Source organism: Schistocerca cancellata, chromosome 6 (genome assembly GCF_023864275.1).
Source record: "Schistocerca cancellata isolate TAMUIC-IGC-003103 chromosome 6, iqSchCanc2.1, whole genome shotgun sequence".
NCBI classification, from domain to species: domain Eukaryota; kingdom Metazoa; phylum Arthropoda; class Insecta; order Orthoptera; family Acrididae; genus Schistocerca; species Schistocerca cancellata.
In genome coordinates, this window is record NC_064631.1 from 563520828 (window position 1) to 563547473 (window position 26646).

At 44.8% G+C, this 26646-nt stretch overlaps 2 protein-coding genes across 3 annotated transcripts in view; one reads left to right on the forward strand and one right to left on the reverse strand.

Annotated features, from left to right (window-relative positions):
• The first annotated feature begins 275 nt into the window (after positions 1-275).
• The window catches only part of LOC126191405 (uncharacterized protein K02A2.6-like), a 314219-nt gene continuing 287848 nt past the window's right edge, over positions 276-26646 (forward strand). The window contains exon 1 of the mRNA XM_049932271.1: positions 276-3010. Coding sequence (XP_049788228.1) covers positions 1510-2622 — 1113 coding nt within the window. The 5' untranslated portion in view covers positions 276-1509 and the 3' untranslated portion in view covers positions 2623-3010. The remainder of the gene's footprint in view (positions 3011-26646) is intronic.
• LOC126191404 (cytochrome P450 6k1-like) overlaps positions 15834-26646 on the reverse strand; it is a 134774-nt gene continuing 123961 nt past the window's right edge. For both annotated transcript variants that reach the window (XM_049932270.1, XM_049932269.1), the window contains exon 8: positions 15834-16144. In XM_049932270.1, the coding sequence (XP_049788227.1) occupies positions 15978-16144 (167 nt within the window). In that variant the 3' untranslated portion in view covers positions 15834-15977. The remainder of the gene's footprint in view (positions 16145-26646) is intronic.

The following is a 26646-nucleotide window of genomic DNA, read 5'->3' on the forward strand; positions in this document are numbered from 1 at the left end:
TCCTTCGTACTTCTTCTGCAGTGAACTTGTTTGGTTTAGATTTATTTCAGTTGTTTAACTAGTCTTTAGTCAATCAGGTCCTATCAGTGAACCAGACTGTGCCTTCAGCCAGTGTTTCTCGTCTATGTGAAGAATTTGCAGACTTTTTGCACCGGGCCTTGGTTGCGCTAAGAACTATGCAGCACATTTGGAACTGAAAGTAAACGCGCAACCGAAATTTTACAGAGCGCGCAATGTTCCCCACGCATGCGTGATGAAGTCGCAAGAATATTGGAATCACAAGGTGTCATTGCACGTGTGCAGGCTTCTCTCTGGGCTTCACCCTTAGTAATTTTGCAAAAACCTTCCGGAAAATTGAGACTTTGTGTGGACTTCAAGGCAACAGTGAATCCACAACTTGTGACTGCTACTTTTCCTTTACCCCGCCCGGAAGATCTTTTTGACAAACTGTGCCCGGGTAAATATTTTTCTAAGTTGGACCTACCAGATGCGTACTTGCAAATACCGGTGGACGAAGAATCCCAGCGCGTATTGGTGGTTAACACGCATCTTGGTTTGTATCGAGTCAAAAGACTGCCATTCGGGTGTGCATCCGCCCCTGCATTGTTTCAGCAATATTTACAAACTGTTTGTGCGTCGGTCCCTACTGCTGCAAACTATCTGGACGATATTGTGATCTCCGGACAGACGGAAGAAGAACATTTAGACAATCTCCGAACATTATTTCAGGTCTTGCGACAAAATGGTCTTCGCTTGCGGAAGGACAAATGTGTGTTTTTTGCTCGTGAATTGCCATATCTGGGACATGTACTCAATGCCCAAGGCATACATCCCAGTCCAGAGCACCTTCGTGCCATACAAGACTTGCCTTCGCCGCAGAATTTGAAGCAGCTACAGAGTGTGCTGAGAAAAATTAATTATTACAACAAATATATCCCCCATGCATCTTCCATTTCAGCTCCGCTTCATCGCTTACGCCGTAAAGGTGTTCCGTTCGTCTGGACGACGGAATGCGAACGCGCCTTTCGCCAGTTGAAATCGGCGTTGCTTTCTAATACTTGCCTTACGCCTTTCGATCCCCAGAAACCCCTTTTGTTGATGGTAGATGCATCGGATTTCGGGATCGGAGCTGTGCTTGCGCACAAAGATGGTTCGCATGATCGCCCTATTGCCTTTGCGTCCAAGTTGCTGTCGTCTGCGCAAAGAAATTATTCACAGATCGAGAAAGAAGCTTTGGCTCTCGTATTTGGTGTTACCAAGTTTCATGATTTCTTGTATGGTCGTCACTTTACCATCATCACAGACCACAAACCCTTGACATCGCTTTTTCATCCGAACAAGTCTGTACCTCCGCGTACAGCGCAGAAATTCATTCGCTGGTCTATTTTCCTCTCGCAGTACCGCTACGATATCTTGTATCGGTCCACTGCTAAGCACTGAAACGCCGATGCGTTGTCCCGTTTGCCTGTTGCTGAGGATAGAGCATTCGATTCCTCCGAACTTGCTTGCATGTTCATTGATGCGGAAACCGATGACGTGGTCGAATCGTTTCCGATTGATTTTCGTCGTGTAGCTACAGCCGCAACTTCTGACCCTGTCCTTGCTACCGTTTTGCGTTTTGTTGCTACGCAATGGCCTTTGTCAAAGTCACGGATCGAGGATCCGTTGGTTCGCCGATTTTTTGCTCACAAGGAGAAACTTTTTGTACGACGTGGTGTTTTGCTGTTGCGTTCTGATAATGATCAGTCCAGGGTCGTGGTCCCACGTTCGTTACAGTCCTCTGTCTTACAGCTTCTCCACCAAGGACATTGGGGTATAGTGCGAACGAAACAACTTGCTCGTCAGCACTGTACTTGGTTCGGAATCGATGCTGCGATTACGAATATGTGCTCTTCTTGCGTGGCGTGTGCTGAACAACAATCCGCACCACCGCGGAAATTCTTTGCATGGCCGAAAGCCACTTCCCCTTGGCAACGCTTACACATAGATTTTGCTGGTCCATTCTGGAATGCTCGATGGTTGGTTGTTGTCGATTCCTTCAGTAATTTTCCTTTTGTTGTCAGGATGTCTTCCACGACGTCTTCTGACACCATCCAAGCGTTGTCCGCTATCTTTTGCATTGAAGGTCTTCCACAGACTATTGTTTCCAACAATGGCCCACAATTCATGTCCGCAGAATTTCAGTCATTCTGCAAGGCCAATGGTATTCAACATCTGACGTCCGCGCCGTTTTCGCCACAGTCAAACGGTGCCGCTGAACGTTCGGTCCAGACTTTCAAGTCACAGATGTTGCAATTGACAGAGTCGCATTCTCGGGAGGACGTGTTATTGCTCTTTTTGTCCTCGTATCGCTCTCAGCCCCGCGATGGTCGCTCGCCGGCTGAGTTGCTTCATGGTCGCCCTCATCGAACCTTGATGTCTTTGCTGCATCCGCCGCATCAGGTTCCTGTGCAGCTGCAGATACTTGCTTTTACTCCCGGCGACGTTGTATACTATCGCAACTATCGCGGCTCACGGCGTTGGCTCGCAGGGCGTATTCTTCGCTGCCTCGGTCGCGCTATGTATCTGGTTTTGGGGGCTTCTGGTGAGGTGCGTCGGCATCTCAATCTGCTGAGCCTCTGACGTCGCATGGGTTCTGCCGCTCCCCATCTGCTTTCAGCGACGGTGCCGTCCGGTCAGCGCCCTGGGGACCCATCTACTGGCTCGCCTCATCCCCAGGTGTTACCGACGAAGCCTTCCATTTTGCCCCATGGCGTCGCGCCGCCGCCGCAGCCGCCGCCGGCGCCGCCCGCAGTGGACACGTCGCTGCAACCGCCGGGCGCCTCCCTGGGTCTCGCGCCGCCGATCGCTTCCCGTGACCAGTTGTCCTCCGACATGGAACTCTTGCCCGCTCCGGACCATCTGTCGTCTTCGCCAGTCGGGTGCCCCGACACGATGGAGGTCGACCCTTCGGCCCCTCCTGACTATCTACGGGCGCATACACCTCATGTTGGCGTGCACCCTGGACTAGGTTTTCAGGCGTTTCCTAGCTCCCCTCGGACCGATTGGCCGGGTGCGGGTGGCACAGCCTCGCCTGTTGTTAGGCTCCCCACCTCATCGCATACGCCAACATGGGGACCTCCCAACGGGTGGCGGAAGCCTTATAATACAACCGTTCGTCGATTTGCGGGGGAGGAATGTGGTGTCACCGCCAGACACCACACTTGCTAGGTGGTAGCTTTTAAATCGGCCGCGGTCCGCTAGTATACGTCGGACCCGCGTGTCGTCACTGTCAGTAATTGCAGACCGAGCGCCGCCACACGGCAGGTCTAGAGACACTTCCTAGGACTCGCCCCAGTTGTACAGCCGACTTTGCAAGGAACGGTTCACTGACAACTACGCTCTCATTTGCCGAGACGATAGTTAGCATAGCCTTCAGCTACATTTGCTACGACCTAGCAAGGTGCCGTATTCAACTGATATTGAGGTTCTATTAATGTATCATCAAGAGCGATGTTCTACAAATGTGGATTAAAGTTAAGTATTCCAGAAGCTACGTACTTTTCTTTATAGCATTCATTACGTATCCTGTTTCAGACCTCACGACAGCTTTCGTGAGTTTAAGCGCGTGCCTTTCGGCTTCCTCTCATTGTGTCTAGGCTGTCTTGTCTAGACACAACAATTTCCCTTTTTTATGTAAACGCAATGATGCTGCTGCCTAGCTGGAACGTCAATGGTTTCGCCCTGATGTACACTATGTGATCAAAAGCATCCGAACACCTGGCTGAAAATCACTTACAAGTTCGTGGGCCCTCCATCGGAAATGCTGGAATTCAGTATGGTGTTGGCCCACCCGTAGCCTTGATGACAGTTTCCACTCTCGCAGGCATACGTTCAATCAGGTACTGGAAGATTTCTTGGGGAGTGGTAGCACTTTCTTCACGGAATGCTGCACTGAGGAGAGGTATCGATGTCGGTCGGTGAGGCCTGTCACGAAACGTCCCAAAGGTGTTCTATAGAATTCAGGTCATGACTCTGTGCAGGCCAGTCCATTACAGGGATGTTATTACAGGGCTATTACAAATGATTGAAGCGATTTCATAAATTCACTGTAGCTCCATTCATTGACATATGGTCACGACACATTACAAATACGTAGAAAAACTCATAAAAGTTTTGTTCGGCTGAAGCCGCACTTCAGGTTTCTGCCGCCAGAGCGCTCGAGAGCGCAGTGAGACAAAATGGCGACAGGAGCCGAGAAAGCGTATGTCGTGCTTGAAATGCACTCACATCAGTCACTCATAACAGTGCAACGACACTTCAGGACGAAGTTCAACAAAGATCCACCGACTGCTAACTCCATTCGGCGATGGTATGCGCAGTTTAAAGCTTCTGGATGCCTCTGTAAGGGGAAATCAATGGGTCGGCCTGCAGTGAGCGAAGAAACGGTTGAACGCGTGCGGGCAAGTTTCACGCGTAGCCCGCGGAAAATTGGCTCATGCCACAACTGGAGACCGACAGCGCCGACTTCATCTTTCAACAGGATGGTGCTCCACTGCACTTCCATCATGATGTTCGGCATTTCTTAAACAGGAGATTGGAAAACCGATGGATCGGTCGTGGTGGAGATCATGATCAGCAATTCATGTCATGGCCTCCACCCTCTTCCGACTTAACCCCATGCGATTTCTTTCTGTGGGGTTATGTGAAAGATCCATTGTTTAAACCTCCTCTACCAAGAAACGTGCCAGAACTGCGAGCTCGCATCAACGATGCTTTCGAACTCATTGATGGGGACATGCTGCGCCGAGTGTGGGAGGAACTTGATTATCGGTTTGATGTCTGCCGAATCACTAAAGGAGCACATATAGAACATTTGTGAACGCCTAAAAAAACTTTTTGAGTTTTTGTATGTGTGTGCAAAGCATTGTGAAAATATCTCAAATAATAAAGTTATTGTAGAGCTGTGAAATCGCTTCAATCATTTGTAATAACCCTGTATTGTGTAACCACTCTTCCACAGGCCGTGCATTACGAAGAGGTGCTCGATCGTGTTGAAAGATGCAATTGCCATCCCCGAATTGCTCTTCAACAGTGGGAAGCAAGAAGGTGCTTAAAACATCAATGTAAGCCTGTGCTGTGATATTGCCACGCAAAACAACAAGGGGTGCAAGCCCTCTCCATGAAAAACACGACCACACCACATCATCACTGCCTCCGAATTTTACTGTTGGCACTACACACGCTGGCAGATTACGTTCACCGTGCATTCTCTATACTCACACAGTACCATCGTATCGCCACATTGTGTACCGCGATTCTTCACTCGACACAACGTTTCTCCACTGTTCAGTCGTCCAATGTTTACCCTCCTTACACCAAGCGAGGCGTAGTTTGGCATTTACCGGCGTGAAGTGTGGCTTATGAGCAGCCGCTCGACCATGAAATCCAAGTTTTCTCACCTCCCACCTAACTGTCATTGTACTTGCAGTGGATACTGAGGCAGTTTAGAATTCCTATGTGATGGTGTGGATAGATGTCTGCCTATTACACACTACGACCCTCTTCAACTGTCGCTGGTCTCTGTCAGTCAACAGACGAGGTCGGCCTGTACGCTTTTGTGCTGCACGTGTCCCTTCACATTTCCACTTCACTATCACATCGGAAACAGTGGACTAGGGATGTTCAGGAGTTTGGAAATCTCGCGTACAGACGCATGACACAAGTGATACCTTATCACCTGGCCACGTTCTAAGTCCGTGAGTACCGCGGAGCGCCCCATTCAGCTCTCACTATATCTAATGACTACTGTGAAGAGTGATGATGATGATGTTTGGTTTGTGGGGCGCTCAACTGCGTGGTTATCAGCGCCCGTACAATTACCCAATCGTTGCTCAGTCCAATTTCGCCACTTTCCTGGATGATGATGAAATGATGAGGACAACACAAACACCCAGTCATCTCGATCTAATGACTACTGAGGTCGCTGATATGGAGTACCTGGGAGTAGGTGGCAGCACAATGCACCTAATATGAAAAATGTATTATCTTTGGGGGCGTTCGGATACTTTTGATCACATTGTGAATGTATGCATTAAAATGTGCACAAACGTACCGGAAATATTTACTAAAACGAGAAAATTTTGCGCCAAAAATATACGATTATGCATTGAAAATGAACGAACCTCTATTTAAAACCAACACAAAATAGAACTGCAAAAATAGGAATCTAACACTTTATTAGGCGTTTCTAACTTTACTAAAGAAATTCTGAATTGATTTTATTCGTATCTATATAGTAAATAGCTAAATATTATTTTCCTAAATTTTTCAGAAAGACCTTCCTACACCTGTCAAAATAGTTGTCGCATATGGAGAAGTCCCCTTCGAATCTCATTACGATACGAAGTTGGATTTCACTGTCGCAATGTCGCTTGCAAAATAATAATCGAATAGTACGTCTGAAATCATAATGTCTGATACAATGTTTGTTTTTTAACTCCCAAATTTAACAACAAGCATACGTGTGTCTATTTTGTATTGTGTTAAACAAATTTACTCATAGCACTATATACAAACTGAGGGAACCACAGATTACTACTGGTGTGGCAACAGCCGTAATGACGAAGCGTTTCATTGTAAATTTTATTTTTTAAGAAGCAAAAAGTATTTGGTTCAGCGCTGGGTTTCCTGATTATACAGGGTGAGCACAAAATCTTGCCCTGATTATAACATTTTGTTACAGAATAAGCGTTTGACATAATAATTTACATTTGATGGCGTTACATAGGTTAGTGTTACTATTTTTTTTAAGACCACTTACGTTAGTAAACCTCAAGGTATTCTCCCTTGGTAGCTCGGGGAATGTCGAGGCGGTATTCCAGTTCCCGCCAGATGTTCAGCAACAAGTGTTCTGTCACAGTACCCACAGCAGCTTGCATCCTAGCCTTCAGATCGTCGACGTCTGCAACTGGTGTGATGAAGACTCTGTCCTTGATATAGCCCCAGAAAAAAAGTCAAGGGGCGTAATGTCTGGAGAGCGGGGTGGCCAGGGTGTTGGACCGTCGCTTCCAATCCACCGATCCGCAAATGTTTCATCCAGGAAATCACGCACTATCAAAGCCCAGTGGGTGGGTGGGGGGGGGGGGGGGGGGAGGGGGGCGGGGTGCTACATCTTGCTGGAAAAGTATCCATGGTTGGTATTCTTCTAACTGTAGGGAAATGAACTGTTGCAAAACGTCTAAGTAAATGTTAGCGGTAATAGATTTTTCCGCGAAGAAAAACAATCGAAAAACCTTGTTATGAATGAGGCAGCAGCAAACTTGCACTTTTTCGCTGTCTCGCTGTAACTGTACAGTAGCATGTGGAGGCTCTGAACCCCATATACGGACATTATTCCTATTTACCATTCCACTGACATGAAAGGTGGATTCGTCGGTAAAGTATATGCGATTTAAGTAATCGTTAGCGCCATCAATCCTGTTGAGAAACTCAGTTGCAAGTTCAGCACGTGTCAGCAAATCATTCGGTTACAAGGCCTGCACAATTTGCACTTTGTAAGCATGCAACCCAAGCCTTTCATGAAGAATTTTCACCACACTTGCTTGCGGTATTTGAAGTACACGTGATGCTTGACGAGTTGATTTAGACGGACTCCGTTGAAACGGTTGCCGAACACGATCAACAGTTGCATCACTCACACGAGGCCTGCCACTTTGAGGACAATATTCAACGCTGCCTGTTTCGTTAAACCTTGCATACCATCGCTTTATTGATTTAACGTCAGGAGGGCTGCGTCCATAAGAAGCCCGAAATTTACGCTGAACACTGATTGGCGATTTCGTTTCGTGAAACCAAAGCACACATTGCGCTTTCTCCTCCTTCTAAGCCATTTCGCTAGCGACTAGCGTGACCTAACAGACCGCGTCGGTGTTGTGTAGCACTAACGCCATCTATTCGTCACAACAACTATTAACAATAATCTGTGTAATGGCATCAAATGTAACTTATTATGTCAAACGGTTATTCTGTTATAAATTTTTAAAATCAGGGAAAGACTTTGTGCTCACCCTGTATTATTCGCTGATTAGTTCTTACAACCAAGACAAGCATAGGGCGAGAGCTGGAAGAAATAAATTCCATTTATATGTATTGTTAAATTTTGTTTTCGTGAGCGTTTTGCCACTGTCGACTAGGCGTTAATAGAAGTTCATAACCAAGTGAAGGTCGACTGACCAGATAGTAATAACTTTTACATGCCCCGCTACAACAATGCAAGATTGGTCAAATAGCCAAAGAAAGTGTTCTTCAGTAGCAAATGATATGGAAAAAACATTTAATACCCTTAAAACCACCTTAATTGCTCCTTGTGGGTTAATATGTTACTGAGTACGGCCTTTTTCGTGACAGATACCAACTCATCAGAAATTATGGTAATGACTTCATTTTGTTTGCCCTTACTTAAGTAAGTAACCAACTTTCTAGGTTTAGCCACACGATTAACGTGATTATTTAATACGAGGTCGAACTTGGCCGTTAAGTCTACTTACCTTAAGAAATTTCTATTACCAGGATCTGGTTCAAATGGCTCTGAGCACTAAACATCTTAGGTCATCAGTCCCCTAGAACTTAGAACTACTTAAACCTAACTAACCTAAGGACATCACACACATATGCCCGAGGCAGGATTCGAACCTGCGACCGTAGCAGTCCCGCGGTTCCGGACTGCAGCGCCTAGAACCGCACGGGCACCGCGGGCGGCTACCAGGATCTCCCAACAGTTTTTGGTCGCCTCTTAATGAACGATTTCGACAAGGAAACATACTATGGAAAATAACCTTAACAAAAAGAATCTTCACCGCTTTTCCTTGACCTATTGTTTATGAGTTTTTAATTTTCTCCGAATGCCCTTTCCATTTGCAAATTTTACACTCCTGGAAATGGAAAAAAGAACACATTGACACCGGTGTGTCAGACCCACCATACTTGCTCCGGACACTGCGAGAGGGCTGTACAAGCAATGATCACACGCACGGCACAGCGGACACACCAGGAACCGCGGTGTTGGCCGTCGAATGGCGCTAGCTGCGCAGCATTTGTGCACCGCCGCCGTCAGTGTCAGCCAGTTTGCCGTGGCATACGGAGCTCCATCGCAGTCTTTAACACTGGTAGCATGCCGCGACAGCGTGGACGTGAACCGTATGTGCAGTTGACGGACTTTGAGCGAGGGCGTATAGTGGGCATGCGGGAGGCCGGGTGGACGTACCGCCGAATTGCTCAACACGTGGGGTGTGAGGTCTCCACAGTACAACGATGTTGTCGCCAGTGGTCGGCGGAAGGTGCACGTGCCCGTCGACCTGGGACCGGACCGCAGCGACGCACGGATGCACGCCAAGACCGTAGGATCCTACGCAGTGCCGTAGGGGACCGCACCGCCACTTCCCAGCAAATTAGGGACACTGTTGCTCCTGGGGTATCGGCGAGGACCATTCGCAACCGTCTCCATGAAGCTGGGCTACGGTCCCGCACACCGTTAGGCCGTCTTCCGCTCACGCCCCAACATCGTGCAGCCCGCCTCCAGTGGTGTCGCGACAGGCGTGAATGGAGGGACGAATGGAGACGTGTCGTCTTCAGCGATGAGAGTCGCTTCTGCCTTGGTGCCAATGATGGTCGTATGCGTGTTTGGCGCCGTGCAGGTGAGCGCCACAATCAGGACTGCATACGACCGAGGCACACAGGGCCAACACCCGGCATCATGGTGTGGGGAGCGATCTCCTACACTGGCCGTACACCACTGGTGATCGTCGAGGGGACACTGAATAGTGCACGGTACATCCAAACCGTCATCGAACCCATCGTTCTACCATTCCTAGACCGGCAAGGGAACTTGCTGTTCCAACAGGACAATGCACGTCCGCATGTATCCCGTGCCACCCAACGTGCTCTAGAAGGTGTAAGTCAACTACCCTGGCCAGCAAGATCTCCGGATCTGTCCCCCATTGAGCATGTTTGGGACTGGATGAAGCGTCGTCTCACGCGGTCTGCACGTCCAGCACGAACGCTGGTCCAACTGAGGCGCCAGGTGGAAATGGCATGGCAAGCCGTTCCACAGGACTACATCCAGCATCTCTACGATCGTCTCCATGGGAGAATAGCAGCCTGCATTGCTGCGAAAGGTGGATATACACTGTACTAGTGCCGACATTGTGCATTCTCTGTTGCCTGTGTCTATGTGCCTGTGGTTCTGTCAGTGTGATCATGTGATGTATCTGACCCCAGGAATGTGTCAATAAAGTTTCCCCTTCCTGGGACAATGGATTCATGGTGTTCTTATTTCAATTTCCAGGAGTGTAGTAATATGGTTGCGGGATAGTTCATGGCTGGAGAGAATTTTTGATCAGCTTTGCCAGTCTCTTAAACCTCTTCCTGTGACAGAGTCAGCACTAGAATTGAACAACTTAACAACAAAAGCAGTACACAGCAGTTTTTGTTCTAGAATAGACAAATCGCGTTCGCCTTACTTTTTCGTCATTTGAAAGATGAACGAAACAATGAAAAACAGTTAAACATATTCTTGTCTCGCTATCCACAATAAATTTTACATCTTTTTCACTAATGCTCCTATCCTAAAACTGTCATTTATAATAAATCCGCCCAGGTTTCCGGATCGCAAATACTATCGCCAAGCTGAACGCTGTTTCCTTCCATAGATGATTTTTTCTTTCTTGGTGATGTTGGTCTGCTCCAGTTTCTTCCGCAGTAACGCTGTCTCGTATTTCCGCTACTGGAATACTTTCGTGAGCCACTAGTTCTTGCTTGCACGAAACATGCGATTCTTCAGCATCATCAAATGATGAAATTTTAGTAATACTACGTTCTTTCAACTACACTGTACATTCACAGAGGCACTCTCATTCCGGTTTAAAAATGTATTTAATGAACCCTGTTGCCACAACTCCGACTGCAACATTGACTGCGTTCATTCTTCACATCGGACTGGGTAGCTGAACCAAGATACCGAAACAGTGAAGTACCTTTACTTCAATGGGCCAAGCCCTCAGATTTGCAGAGGAAATTCCAACCTGTCGATTTCGACCTTGTAGGGAATAAGGAATACCGCGCTGGTCGACGATATCAAACATTTCTGCTATTTCCGCACAAGCCAGCGACCAACTGGAAGAGAAACGGAAATCTATGTTGTAGCGCAGCGCTATTCATTGAAGAATTTTTTGCCAGGAAACCAAACTGTTCAATAAGTAAGGACAAATTATAACAGGGAACATGGCGCCCCACTCCCAAAATTACTGAGACCTTGCGCGACTGCAGTTCTTGCAGCAGCCCTGAACATTATTTTAAGAGCAAAACACAACACAACACTTCAGTTAAACCGTTCCTATTCGTCGTTTATGGCTTTTCGGGAAAAGCTCAGGATAATCGAGAGCGGCTGAGCTGGAACACCTTTGTCCTGAGCGTCGGGCTGCGAAGTATTACAATATTTACCAAAGAACTAATCATGAAAGAAGGTTGTATACGTGGAAGAGGCCTGGAGACACTGAAAGGTTTCAGATAGACTATGTAATGATAAGACAGTGATTTAGGAACCAGGTTTTAAACTGTAAGACATTTCCAGGGGAAGATGTGGACCCTGACCACAAATTATTGGTTAAGAACTGCAGACTAAAACTGAAGAAACTGCAAAAAGGTAGGAAATTAAGGAGATGGGACCCAGATAAACTGAAAGAATCAGAGGTTGTAGATTTTCAGATAGACGATTAAGGAACGTTTGACAAGGACTGGTGGAAGAAAGCAGAAGAAGAATGGGTAGCTTAGAAAGATGAAATTGTGAAGGCATCAGAGGATTAAGTAAGTAAAAAGGCGAGGGCTACTAGAAATCCTTGGGTAACAGAAGAGATACTGAATTTAATTGATGAAAAGGAGAAAATATAAAAATGCAGTAAATGAAGCAGACAAAAAGGAATACAAGCGTCTCAAAAATGAGATTGACAGGAAGTGCAAAAGGCTAAGTAGGAATGGCTAGAGGACAAAGGTAAGGATGTAGAGGTATATATCACTAGGGGTAAGATAGATACTGCCTGCAGGAAAATTAAAGAGACCTTTGGAGAAAAGAGCCCCACTTGTATGATTATCAAGAACTCAGATGGAAACCCAGTTCTAAGCAAAGAAGGGAAAGCAGATAGGTGGAAGGAGTGCATAGAGGGTCTATACGAGGGCGATGTACTGGAGGGAAATGTTATGGAAATGGAAGAGGTCGTAGATGAAGATGAAATGGGAAGTACGATAGTGCGAGACTAGTTTGACAGAGCACTGAAAGACCTAAGTCGAAACTGTGCCCCGGGAGTAGACAACATTCCATTAGAACTACTGACAGCCTTGGGAGAGCCAGCCCTGACAAACCTCTACCATCTGGTGAGGAAGATGTATGAGACAGGCGATATACCCTCAGACTTCAAGATGAATATAATTCCAATCCCAAAGAAAGCAGGTGTTGACAGTTGTGAAAATTAGAGAAATATCAGTTTAAAAAGGCACTGCTGCAAAATTTTAATACGAATTCTTTACAGACAAATGGAAAAACTGGTAGAAGCCGACCTTGGGGAAAATAGGTCTGGATTCCGTAGAAATGATGGAACACGTGAGGCAATACTGATCCTACGACTTAAGGCAAACCTACTTTTCTAGCATTTGAAGACTCAGAGAAAGCTTTTGACAATGTTGACTGGAATATCCTTTTTCAAATTCTGATGGTGGCATGGGTCAAATACAGGGAATGAAAGGCCATTTACAATTTGTACAGAAACCAGATGGTAGTTACAAGAGTCGAGGGGCATGAAAGGGAGGCAGTGGTTGGGAAGTAAGTGAGACAGGTTTGTAGTCTGTCCCCGATTTTATTCAATCTGTATGTTGACCAAACAGTAAAGGAAACAAAATAAAAATTCGGAGCAGGAATTAAAATCCATGGAGAAGAAATTAAAACTTTGAGGTTTGCCGATGACATGCAATTCTCTCAGAGACAGCAAAGGAACTGGAAGAGAAGCTGAACGGAATGGAGAGTGGTTTGAAAGGAGAATACAAGATGAACATCAACAAAAGCAGAACGAGGATAATGGAATGTAGTCAAAATAAATTAGGTGACGCTGAGGAGACACTTAAAGTAGTGGATGAGTTTTGCTATTTGAGGAGCAAAATAACTGATGATGGTCGAAGGAGAGAGGATATAAAATGTAGACTGGCAATGGCAAGAAAAGCGTTTCTGAGGAAGAGAACTTTGTTAACATCGAGTATAGATTTGGGTGTCAGGAAGTCTTTTCTGAAAGTATTTGTTTGGAGTGTAGCCAGGTATGGAAGTGAAACATGGACGATAAATAGTTTAGACAAGAAGAGAATAGAGGCTTTCTAAATGTGGTGCTACAGAAGAATACTGAGGATTAGCTGGATATATCACGTAACTAGTGAGGAGGTACTGACTAGAATTGGGGACAAGAGGAATTTGTGGCACAACTTGAATAGAAGAAGGGATCGGTTGGTAGGACATGTTCTTAGGCATCAAGGGATCACCAATTTAGTATTAGAGGACAGCGTGGAGGGTAAAAATCGTAGAGGGAGACCAAGAGATGAATACACTAAACAGATTCAGAAGGATGTAGGTTGCAGTAAGTACTGGGAGATGAAGAAGCTTGCACAGAATAGAGTAGCATGGAGAGCTGCATCACACCAGTCTCTGGACTAAAGACCACGACAACGACACCAACAACAACAACCAAGGAGCTAACACATGAATATGTCTTTCGAGACCATAAGGGGAAAGATGCTGAAGAATGAGGATCGCGGAAAAAACTTGGATCTTTTTCACTGAAAAGTTAGCAGAAACATTATCTTAAATATGCGATTTTACACATGTTGAAGAGCGGCAGATAATTCCTGAGCTACTGTAGCAAGCGCCATAAAAGGCTTACTTACTCTGATTGCATTAATGCTCCGAAGAGGTGGAGAAGTCAATTATTACACGTAACACTACACATGTCAGCTGGTTCTACTAAGTAATTTGTCAGTGAAGATGAAGTCATACTCCTGTACTTAATCCCTTAGGCTCCCTCTTATACTATATTTTATTAGAAACAAAATTTTGTTATGGCTGCCAGAAAACTGTTAAAATGTATATTGCCCGAAAAATGATAACACTTGTTGTGATTTCAGTCATAGTAGTTCTAAACGCGTTTGAGCTGCAGGGGTTGGGCAAAAATACGAAACACCGCGAGAAATGCATGCATTGACATACAACCAGGTGGTAGCCAAGCCTGTACGTTGCGCAACTGTATTTGAGCACGAACGGCACCTGCGCGATGTCTTCAATACGTTGCAATTGTCGGTCGCGGTCAGAACACTGTTCTGTGTAGTTCTGAGTGCATAATGTCGGAGCTAATTGGATTCGAACGCGGGCAAATTGTTTGTAGACGTTTAGCGGGTGCTTCGATAAACAAGGCAGCCGAAGTGTTTGGCGTTTCAAGAAGCACCGAGCTGAAGATTTATACTGCAACCAGGAAAGCGGAAAAACACCATCCGCCAAGTCACAAGGAGGACGAAAATTTGTTGGGTGAACGAGGCGGACGGTCATTGAAGAGGGTTGTCATGAAAAATGAGACGGCAGCAGCACAAGTCGCTGAAGGAATGAATGTCGCACTCGCGAACCTTTTCAGTACCAAAAGAGTACGGAGGAGGCTCCAGCCGGCCGAAGTGACCGAGCGGTTAAAGGCGCTACAGTCTGGAACCGCACGACCGCTACGGTCGCAGGTTCGAATCCTGCCTCGGGCATGGATGTGTGTGATGTCCTTAGGTTAGTTAGGTTTAAGTAGTTCTAAGTTCTAGGGGACTTATGACCACAGCAGTTGAGTACCATAGTGCTCAGAGCCGCTCAGAGCCAGGAGGCTCCAGAAGCAGGGAATTACAGGGCGAACTGGAAATCCGAAAACACACATCATTGAGGTAAATGCCATTCACAGGAAAACGTGGTACCGACGCCATAAAACGGGAACTGTGGAACAATGGAAGGAAGTTATTCGATCAGTCTCGTTCTCACTTTGTTTTAATTTCTAGTCTAGTTTTCGTCCCAAGAATGAAAGAAGGCTGGGCTTCGGTGATGACTGGGCAAGCCATGTCGTGGTGTTCCATGGGTCCCATGGTTACTCTGCAAGGTCGCATTACTGTCAAGGATTAGGCATGGAAATTTGTGGTGTTTTAGGTGTTTCCGTGTTTTTTCCCACCTCCTGAACGTTGTATGTATCGCTATAAAGTTAATAACAAAGAAAAACTTTGTGTAACGTGTTAATAGTGTTATATTAAAGTGCCTCAAAGCAAGAGAGTTACTGTTTTCCTCTGTGAATGACAGTTGTTTTGTCCGCCGCTCGTGGTCTCGCGGTAGCGTTCTCGCTTCCCGAGCACGGGGTCCCGGGTTCGATTCCCGGCGGGGTCAGGGATTTTCACCTGCCTCGAGATGACTGGGTGTTTGTGTTGTCCTCATCATTTCATCATCATCCAGGAAGGTGGCGAAATTGGACTGAGCAAAGGTTGGGAAATTGTACGGGCGCTGATAACCACGCAGTTGAGCGCCCCACAAACCAAACATCATCATCATCATCATCTGACAGTTGTTTTAATTTACAATCACATATTCCATGCAGAGTGATTAATGGAAGTACAAACATAATTCTTAAAAGCAGTTGGCAGCGTCGCACACAGGTATGATTGATAGATACTGTATCATGACGTGCGAAGGTAGGATACTGTATGGATGTGCATTATTTTGAAAACAAAGAGCCGCCTTATACTTCACTCTCTTAGTAAAATAGTGTATTTTATCATAATGTAATTTAATCTTAACATATTGCAACAATGTAGAGCTAAAAGAGCAACTTCATAAGCTCTGAAACAATCTACAGCGTTACTTTGATATGATATCTTGGATCCATTCAATGTGAACATCGTTAGAATCTCTTTTCAAGTCGTAGCTGGATGCCACTTTTAGGCATCAGTATAATGGACATAGAGCTGTACTCGAGGTTCGTCACCGTTTTTTCAGTGGTCCGAACGTTGTACCTCGACAACAGGTAAGCGAGTCCCACCTTGACTTGCAACAGACCGAGCCTCATACCTGAAATAGAAAGACAAGTAACGTAAGGAGGCTGTGTATTAGGCAAGGCAACAGAGTGGTTAACTAAATCTCTATGTTATTGAAAATCAAACAAGATTACGAGATAATTCTATTTTTGTTCCAATGCACCCGTGTATTTATAATACTGCGTATTTACAAATGTTTACAAAGACAGTTGGACAAATATCAAACACTTGAAAGTAAAACTGATAAAATGGAAACTACAAAGTCGATGACATCAATAATAACAAAAAAATTCACCATATACAGTTACTTCATTTTAAAAGGCTTCGTAATTTCTCAAATAATGTGGAAAGTGGATCTTGAGCTTTTCCCATCTATCATATATCGTACAGGGATGCAGCAGGGTAACGTTCTCGACAGCCGGTGGTATTTCTAGGGGTGAACACTTCGTCGTTTTCAAGGTACGAATCCTACGAGAGATCACCGTTTACTGCATATGCGCTGTGAAAACGATGCCGTCCTCAGCTATCGAAATTTGGCAGTCTCGAAGACGTTATTTGGCTGCAGTCCCCCAGGGTTACTTGAATAATGAAGGAAATGTAGGCCTTGGTCATCACCGGAAACTGCAGCCTATGGAATAGTTTGAGGAATGTCTCTCATGCCACAACACACATATACAGAGAAGCCTTGTTGAAAATGTGTCTTCAAGACGGCATGTCGGCTTTCGTCGGACCACCGATGTTACTGAGGAGTGTTATTGACAGCATCACGAATAAAAATGGCCTTAGCAGCAAACAATAGTGATGGCAGTACTCGGAGATTTGCAATTAGCCAACCACAAAATTCCAATCGTCTACCTTCATCTGTTTCTCCAAGTGGTCGAATTTGCTACAAATGATAAGGACAGAGTCCGTGAATACGCAGTGTCCGCCGTATGTTTGAATGTGAAACACCGATGTGTATAGAAATTCTGCGTAGGCTTGTTTGAAGTATTACGTTCTACGAGCTGAATAATTCATGAAATGTATTCGCAGTTGCCAATATGGGCAATCATAAGTTCTATAATGGAATGAAGACAGTGAAAATTTGTCCCGGATCGGGATTCGAACCAGGATTTCCCACTTATCGCGAGAGGTCGCTTATCCGAGCACGACTCACAGCCGACCCGAACTTCCACAGTTATGTCGTCAACTGAATAATGTCTTCTACTTCATTTACTCTCTGTTCATTTATATATTCAGATGAAAAATGAGTGCCGCGCGCTGCACCAGTCTCACACAGTTTAGTGAAAAGACGAGTAAACACTCATGAATGAAGTTATGAAATCGTCTACCGTATTTCTTACAAGCAGCAGCAGTGTTTCCGTTACAAAACAATACATAAATACTACATCGGCATACATCACATTCGTGAATACGTGCAGTGTCAATCGCGCAACAAATCACAATCACGAAACAATTCAAAAATTCAATTGTCTAAGTTCAAGCACAACTTTACGTTAACTTCAAAATTGAAATGAAAATCGAAAAAGGAAGTCGCAGCTACTTGAATACCGACCCGCGAAATGAAAACTTATCTCCGTAGGCATTGGTATCTCAGTAACCACTAACATTGCACACATGTTACATGGAATAATGTATTAGAATTAGTCTATGTTACCAGCGTCTAAAATGTTTACTGTTCCTCATGAAACTCCCTGTATAGCAAACCGCGCTGGCTAGAGCAAGTAAACCAAACAGGTTCGTCTTTTTCTCATATTAAATTAGAGCACTTGCCCGCGAAAGGCAAAGGTCCCGAGTTCGAATCTCGGTCCGGCACACAGTTTTAATCTGCCAGGAAGTTTCATATCAGCGCACACTCCGCTGTAGAGTGAAAATTTCATTCTAGATACATTTTAATTAGTTACAGTTAACGTAAGATATCAAACTTTTCAATTTATTCTAGTGTTCTGTAATTCTCATAATACCGATACGTGTACCTTAAGTAGTAATTTTCATACATAATGAACATTATATTCTTACTTTTCGTATTGCTGGCTTACAATTCACTAACATCATCATCATAATCATCATCATCATCATCATTATCATTAGCTGCAGCACCAAACTGGCACACAGTGCTGCATACAGGCCCGCTCTGCACTTCTTCGTGTCTTTGTATTTTTTGTATTTAGGTGCTGATGTGAAATGAAATACCTGAAGAAATCTTGGTTTAAAGGGTAGTTCTTTTTAGAGAAACTGAGTGATGGTAAACAGCATTGAGGTAGACTTTGTCGAAGAAGTTCTCGTCACTGGCTCTAGGGGCGATGTATCTGAGCGATAGACATAGCACCCAGATGTGATACCAGGCGCTGTGGGTTATATTTCCTTGATGGCTGGATTGGAAGGGATTTTACTCAGCTTCATGAACTCAGGTGGGTAGATAATTGAAGGATAAGTAGCGGCTTTGATTCCTGAACTTTACAGCGACATTCGCGTCCAAGGGTGAGGTCACAATCACATGCTAGCAATATGGGCCTCGACCAGGCCGTAGCCACTCCGAACTCTTGTGGTGTAAGAATTTTTCAACGATAATGTTTGACCAGAAAGGGAAGAAATTTGGTGGTGTACAGTTTTTGAGTACTATATCACGCGCCAGTACTTTGAGTTAAATCCAAAATCTCTCCACAGTGTCACAAGGTGTGAGGTCATGTGATCGTTTTGACTGTAATCAGGCCTTTGGATGGGGACATTACGTTTATTCATAGAAACAGAAGGCTGCATTACAAAAGAACTCAACTGTGTCATACAAATGATATAGAAACATACTTCATCCAGTCAACAATACGAAGAAAGGTTGCGGTAAGACACTTCTACTAGGATCTTGCCATGGAGATCGGAGTAGGATTTCGACTTTAGAAGAAGATGTGGAGTTTGAGAGAAAGAGAGAGAGAGAGAGAGAGAGAGAGAGAGCTCTTCTAGCCATGCAGAATGGAATAGTACACAATTTCATGTCATTGGGTCACTACATCAGCAAGGTCTTACTGGCATTGCGCTGTTCTTATCATATCTTGTCTAGACTGTACCGCAAGCACCTCGTTTCAAGGTAAACCACAATCGTAAGAGTCTACTGCTTTGGGCCTAAGCGTATTGAGGACTGAGGACTGGGGTCACCGACGATTTTAATGGTAGACAGACAGAATACAGTGCAAGAAGCCTCTCGCCAAATAAGTAACGTACAACAGACTTATAATTCAGAGCTATTATCTTGATACAGTGCAAAGAAGCCAGCGCCAAACACATGTACTACTGCTCAAGGTAGACCACAGGGCACAGAAGCTAACAGGGAATTCACGATTGTACACCTGAAACGTTGAGACAGGTCATCTGTAACGCTGAGCCGCGGTACACAGCACACCGAAGATGATCCGTACATTCAGTAAGACAATGTTAACATCTCCTTAATTACGAACTGTGTTATGAGGGTTTGCTGGACACACCGTGGGCATGAGAGCACTCTTGACTCCCTCCCATCCCATCCCTTTATCACCGGATGATCTAATTTAAGTATTGGACAAATGTCTGACGACATTAAGCGAGATGGCCATGCCTTTGACTGTCTTCTGACCACTTTCCATGCTTAGCATTATTGGTGGTTCAGCGGTGATATTACTGGAAGGCCCTTCAATGCCGTCGCTGTCTCTTGGAATGGAGGGGAGTGTTATACCTGGAGGATGCAGTATTTAGGAACGGATGATGTTTACCGGTCGGTGTTTCACAGAATCACATGATGGAGCGTGCGCTAGAGACCACACTAAGCAGTTTCCGGCTTGTATTTGTTGTTGAAAGGCATTAGTTGGTGTTTTGTGCACTTTTGTAACTACAACGTATTTTACATACACAAGTTGCGTGTAACATCCACTGACGGAAGAAAATTCACAACATAAAAATGTAATTAATGTAGAGTGATGAATTTCGGGACTGCATTTATCGAGATTGGCAACGGCCTTGCCGCAGTGGATACACCGGTTCCCGTGAGATCAGCGGCGTTAAGCGCTGTTGGGCGTGGTCGGCACTTGGATGGCAGACTGCCCAGCCGCCATGCGCTGTTGCCATTTTTCGGGGTGCACTCAGCCTCGTGATGCCAATTGAGGAGCTACTCGACCGAATAGTAGCGGCTCCGGTCAAAGAAAACCATCATTACGACCGGGAGAGCGGTGTGCTGACCACACGCCCCTCCTATCTGCATCCTCAACTGAGGATGATACGACGGTCGGATGGTCCCGATGGGCCACTTGTGGCCTGAAGACGGAGTGCTCTTTTTTATCGAGATTAACATATTGAAGTGGTTAACATTGCAAGACCATAAATTAATAATGTAAGTGCGAGATAAGCCATTGCAAATGTGAAATTTCGGTACATTAATGACCGGTGTAACCGCCAGAATATTGAATGCAAGCATACAAATTTGCGTGCATTGTGTTGCACGGGCGCCGGATGTCAGTTTGTTGTATGGCGTTCCATGCTTCTTGCACTTAGTCGCTCAATACAGGGATAGTTAACGACGGTTGTGGTTGACGCTGGAGCTGTCATCCGATGATGTTCCATATGTGCTCAATTGGAGGTAGATCTGCTGATGGAACAGGCACTCTGTAGAGCTTGCTGTGTTATAACAGCGGTATGTGGACGAGCGTTGTCCTGTTGGAAAACACCTCCTAGAATGCTGTTCATGGTTAGCAGCACAACAGGTCGAATCACCAGATTGTCGTACAGATTTGCAGAGAGAGTGCATGGTATTAACACGAGAGTGCTCCTGCTGTGATACGAAATGGCACCTTCACCATAACTCCAGGTGTAGGTCCAGTGTGTCTAGCATGCAAACAGGTTGGTTGCATGCCCTCAACTAGCCTCCTTCTAACCCACACACGGCCGTCACTGGCACCGAGGCAAACCCAGCTTTCATCAGAAGATACAACAGACTTCCACTCTGCCCTTCAATGAGCACTAAAGTCGCATATAGCGGTGGTTTCGGATCAGTGGAGTGCATGGTACAAGGCGTCTGGCTCGTATCTGTCCTTGAAGTAATTGATTTGTAACAGTTGTGTCACTGTGGTGCCAGCTGCTGCTCAAATTGCTGTTGCAGATGCTTTACGGTGGGCCAGAGCCATAGGTCGAACACGATGGTCTTCCCTCTCGGTAGTGCCAAGTGGCAATCCAAAGCCCAGTCTTCTTGCGACCGTACATTCCCGTGACCATCGCTGCCAGCAATCATGTACAGTGGCTACATTCCAGCCAAGTCTTTCTGCAGTACTACAGAAAGGGCATCCTGCTTCTCGCAGCCCTATAACACGACCTCTTTTAAACCCAGTGAGTCTTTGTTGCCTTAAAGGCAGTCTTGACTAACATCAACTCCATCTTCCAATCTCAAAGATGACTAAGGTTGACGACCGTTACTGCCCGTATTTAAAGCAAACCTCTTAGTGGTGCTGCATCATCTTTAGATGTAGAAACATGCCTACCAACTGTCGTTTATGTCGCACAACTCCTAGGTGTTGCGATTTTTTCCCATCAGTTTATTAAAACTAGTTAGAAGATGTTCTTAATTCTTCAGTTACAGAAGCTTACGGTGAGCAAGATGCTGAATATTTTTAAAACTCGATACACAATTTATATGAAAATAGTAATGTTCTCGAAAGAACAGATACCATTGATGACCGTGCAAAAAAATGGTTCAAATGGCTCTGAGCACTATGGGACTCAACTGCTGTGGTCATAAGTCCCCTAGAACTTAGAACTACTTAAACCTAACTAACCTAAGGACAGCACACAACACCCAGCCATCACGAGGCAGAGAAAATCCCTGACCCCGCCGGGAATCGAACCCGGGAACCCGGGCGTGGGAAGCGAGAACGCTACCGCACGACCACGAGATGCGGGCTGATGACCGTGCACCTTCTCTAGAGTAAATGATAATTAATTGAAACCCTCAGCTGCCGACAGGTGGTGTTGATATACCTAAATGTGGGCAGCTGAAATTGTGTGCCCCGACCGGGACTCGAACCAGGGATCTCCTAACATGGCAGACGCTCTATCCATCTGAGCCACCGAGGACACAGACGATTAACGCGATTGCAGGGACTTATCCCTTGCGCGCTTCCCGTGGGACCCACATTCCCAACTGTCCACAATCTACATACTTAATGTTCCTAATGTATATTTGTCCATCCACTCATTACCCGCGCCAACTAAGGTGACGATTCCCGTAAGAGTTCGGGCAACCCGTGTGCATTCGCACAGACGAAGGTCAATGGCCGGGTAGCCTTTTTGCTATATATGAAGATAGTAACTGTTCTCGAAAGAACAGATATTATTGATTACCGTGCAGCTTCTCTTGAATAAATGATGATTAATTGAAACCCTCAGCTGCAGACAGGTGTGGTTGATATACCTCGATGTGGACAGCTGAAAATGTGTGCGCCGACCGGGACTCGAACTCGGGTCCTCCTGCTTACATGGCAGACGCTCTATCCATCTGAGCCAATTTCAGTTAATTATCATTTACTCTAGAGAAGCTGCACGGTCATCAATGGTATCTGTTCTCTCGAGAACAGTTACTATCTTCATATATAGTTAAAAGGCTATCCGGCCATTGACCTTCATCTGTGCGAATGCGCACAGGGCGCCCGAACTCTTACGGGAATCGTCACCTTAGTTTGCGCGAGTAATGAGTGGATGGGCAAATATCTATTAGAAACATTACGTATGTAGTTTGTGGACATTTGGGAATTTGGGTCTCACGGGAAGCGTGCAAGGGCAAGTCCCTTCAGTCGCGCTATTCATCTGTGTCCTCGATGGCTCAGCTGGATAGAGCGTCTGTCACGTAAGCAGGAGATCCCGGGTCCGAGTCCCGGTCGGGGCACACATTTTCAGCTGTCCCCATCGAGGTATATCAACAACACCTGTCGGCAGCTGAGGGTTTAAATTAATTATCATTTATTCGTTACATAATGTTTAGCCATATTTCGTCCATCATGTACCATCTTGTAGGTTAAAAGGGAAGGCCTTCTACCATGGAACAAATGATATTTACAAATGAACTGACAACGGAATGGTCCAATCCGACATGTCGAAACTTTCCCTGAAATATTTTATGCAGGAAGTTCCTCTCAAAATTTGAGCTTCTCAGACGAACTAGGAGTACCAACAAAAAAAAAAAAAAAAAAGTTGAAGATTGCCAAATTCAGTAGCTCAGCAGATGGCTGGAGAAATGTACAGCTCTACTGTAGCTGTAGTAGACTGCGCATGCGCAAAATGACAGCGGCATATCCTTAGTTGACAGTACTTCGGTAAGCAGGTAACACGACTCGGCGCGATCGCAATTCGTGAAGCTAATTTTAGTTTTTGTTGATAGTTTCTCTGAAATATTTGTCCGCAGTTACTGCCCAATCAAATCTGCAGTTGCTTTTGCGGTAGCGTAAGTGTTAAAAATGGAGTTTAAACTTATTCATTGTGTTTAACACTTAATGTTAAGCAGCGTGAAAACCCGGTTTTACTTCGTAAAATCTGACTGTGAAACGTATAAATGGATGAAAGACTTACACAAAGTAATAAATAAGCGTCATAAAGAAACTCGCAAAACTGTGAAATCAAAACGATTATAAAAATTTATTGCACAGATTGTCCCCACGAAGCCCCGACACCCGCATTAATAAACATACTGAACCACAAAACTTGAATAAATAACATGAACAACAGTTTCTTAGATGAGTTTTCTTGAGTTATGAAGCATGTAGGGCTGCTCCTGCTCTTGAAAGGCAATGGAATATTACCGATGGAAGTCTTTGAGACTGGACCTTCGAAATGGAACTGAGATGAACACTGCTGATCTCACGTCTTTTTCCATCTGGTTGAGCAGATTCAAGACACCATACAATATAGGAAGTCACAAAACAACGAAGTTTACGTCAAGTAAACGTCTAGAGAAGGTGCCATTAATTCATAGTTGTCGTGAAGACAAAGCTGGATGTTATCCCTACATCTGATGTATCTATCGGCAATCGACCAAGCTTCGTGGAAGAACTGCGAGCAAACCACACTTTATCATTTCGAGGCGAAAAAAGACAGTTTGTTGTGTAACTGATTAATGCTATGGCACATTCAAATAGAACAGTGGTAGTGATAAGTGTGGGTGGATTATTGTTTCCACAGCTTCAGGGACCTCAAGGCATGTTACGACCAAACCTTAAAGGAAAGGATTGTTCAGAAGCAAAAATCTTGCAACAGGCCTATCAAAATCTGGAAAAACAGGAAAGAATAATTTTTAACATCTCATTCAAAATGGTTTCTAATCAGTTGCAGAAATTAATTCATAGCTTTTGTTGCACTCTTGGCCTGGAAATAACGATACCCGCTTTTCAGGAGGACGACGAAAAGACTGTTGATACAATTCAGATTCCACCAAGAACGACAAGTGTGAGTCTCGAAAAAAATATTTTTTCGACTGTGGAAAGTATTTTTAAGGATATTGTCGGACAGTATAATTGCCGATATCTCCATGTCATTTGAGAATTACCAGGAGAGCAGTATTCTTAAATTTCAGTCATTTGTACACTGTCAGTCTGTTTCGGAACGTTTTTACGGACTGTGCACTGTCAGTTTGTATCGGCAGAGTTTTATGAACTGCTTGAAGTATGCTCGGCATGCAGCACAATAAGCAGGCAATGGCGAGGACCATTTCTATGTCTTACTCCATCGCAATTCTGTCTAAATAAAATTAGTAATTACTATGACGTTTCCCAAAGCATTAATTTTTCTTTCGCCGGGTGTGCCTGATGTATGGAAAATGTTAGTTTTCGTCATTCGAATGATACTTCGCTTTATTGTGACGACTATGTGAAATGAACAAGGAACTGTTTCAGTGTTACTAAAATATACATTATTAAAAAATTACAAGAACTGTGCTACAGGAATTGTAACAAAATGATGTATGTGGAAGAAATATTTCGTTTCAAAAAGTTGAAGTCACGATTGATGGAAGTTGTCTTTAAGGTAACAGCAAACACTGCCTTGATTTATTATCCTCTGCTAGTCACCTTGAAAGAACTACATACGCAACAGTTCAGCTGTCAATATGAACCGCCTCTTATTCAAAATATTAATGATACGTGACATTTTTTTAATGTTTCACGTGTTACAAATTCGTTTGTCATTCCGCAGCGCTATGCTCTCTTCTCACAGCCGATCGTGCGCTAGGCAAGCGGTTCTTCGTGCGACATAAACGAATAACTTCAACAGTTTTGGAAAAAATATTTGGGTGTGTCTCAGCAGCTAAATGATGACAGAGCATTTCTTTCATTGCGTTAGTCCTGCATAAAAATTTTCAGGGTGGATTTTGACATGTCGGATTGGACCATTTCCTTGAGTGTTTCTTTAATGTCTTAACAGTCTTCCCTGACTTGAAACGGAAATTTCTGTTAGCTGGCAATAGCTTCGTGGAGTAATGATGTAGGTCATAAAGATGAAGGTAGGCACATCCATATTGATGATGATGATGATTACTGTCCGATAATAGATGTTCTAATACTTTTGCTCAGATAATGCAAATGCTCCGAAAGTCATTGAAAAGTGCATGGCACAGTGTGATCCGTACCAACATAATCCATTTTCATTCATATTCTTTTCACGTATTCAGCGAGGGAAAACTGGCTATATATATGTCACTGTTACATTCCCTAAATTCTGTTATCTTATTCTAAAGATCCATACGCGATATACAGGGTGTTACCAAACTTTCAGGAAACATTCCTCACACACAAAGAAAGAAAATATGTTATGTGGACATGTGTCCGGAAACGCTTACTTTCCATGTTAGAGCTCATTTTATTACTTATCTTCAAATCACATTAATCATGGAATGGATACACACAGCAACAGAACGTACCAGCGTGACTTCAAACTCTTTGTTACAGGAAATGTTCAAAATGTCCTCCGTTAGCGAGGATACACGCATCCACCCTCCGTCGCATGGAATCCCTAATGCACTGATGCAGCCCTGGAGAATGGCGTATTGTATCACAGCCATCCACAATACGAGCACGAAGAGTCTCTACATTTGGTACCGGGGTTGCGTAGACAAGAGCTTTCAAATGCCCCCATAAATGAAAGTCAAGAGGGGTGAGGTCAGGAGAGCGTGGAGGCCATGGAATTGGTCCGCCTCTACCAATCCATCGGTCACCGAATCTGTTGTTGAGAAGCGTACGAACAGTTCGCCTGAAATGTGCAGGAGCTCCATCGTGCATGAACCACATGTTGTGTCGTACTTGTAAAGGCACATGTTCTAGCAGCACAGGTAGAGAATCCCGTATGGAATCATGATAACGTGCTCCATTGAGCGTAGGTGGAAGAACATGGGGCCCAGTCAAGACATCACCAACAATGCCTGCCCAAACGTTCACAGAAAATCTGTGTTAATGACGTGATTGCACAATTGCGTGCGGATTCTCGTCAGCCCACATATGTTGAGTGTGAAAATTTACAAATTGATCACGTTGGAATGACGAA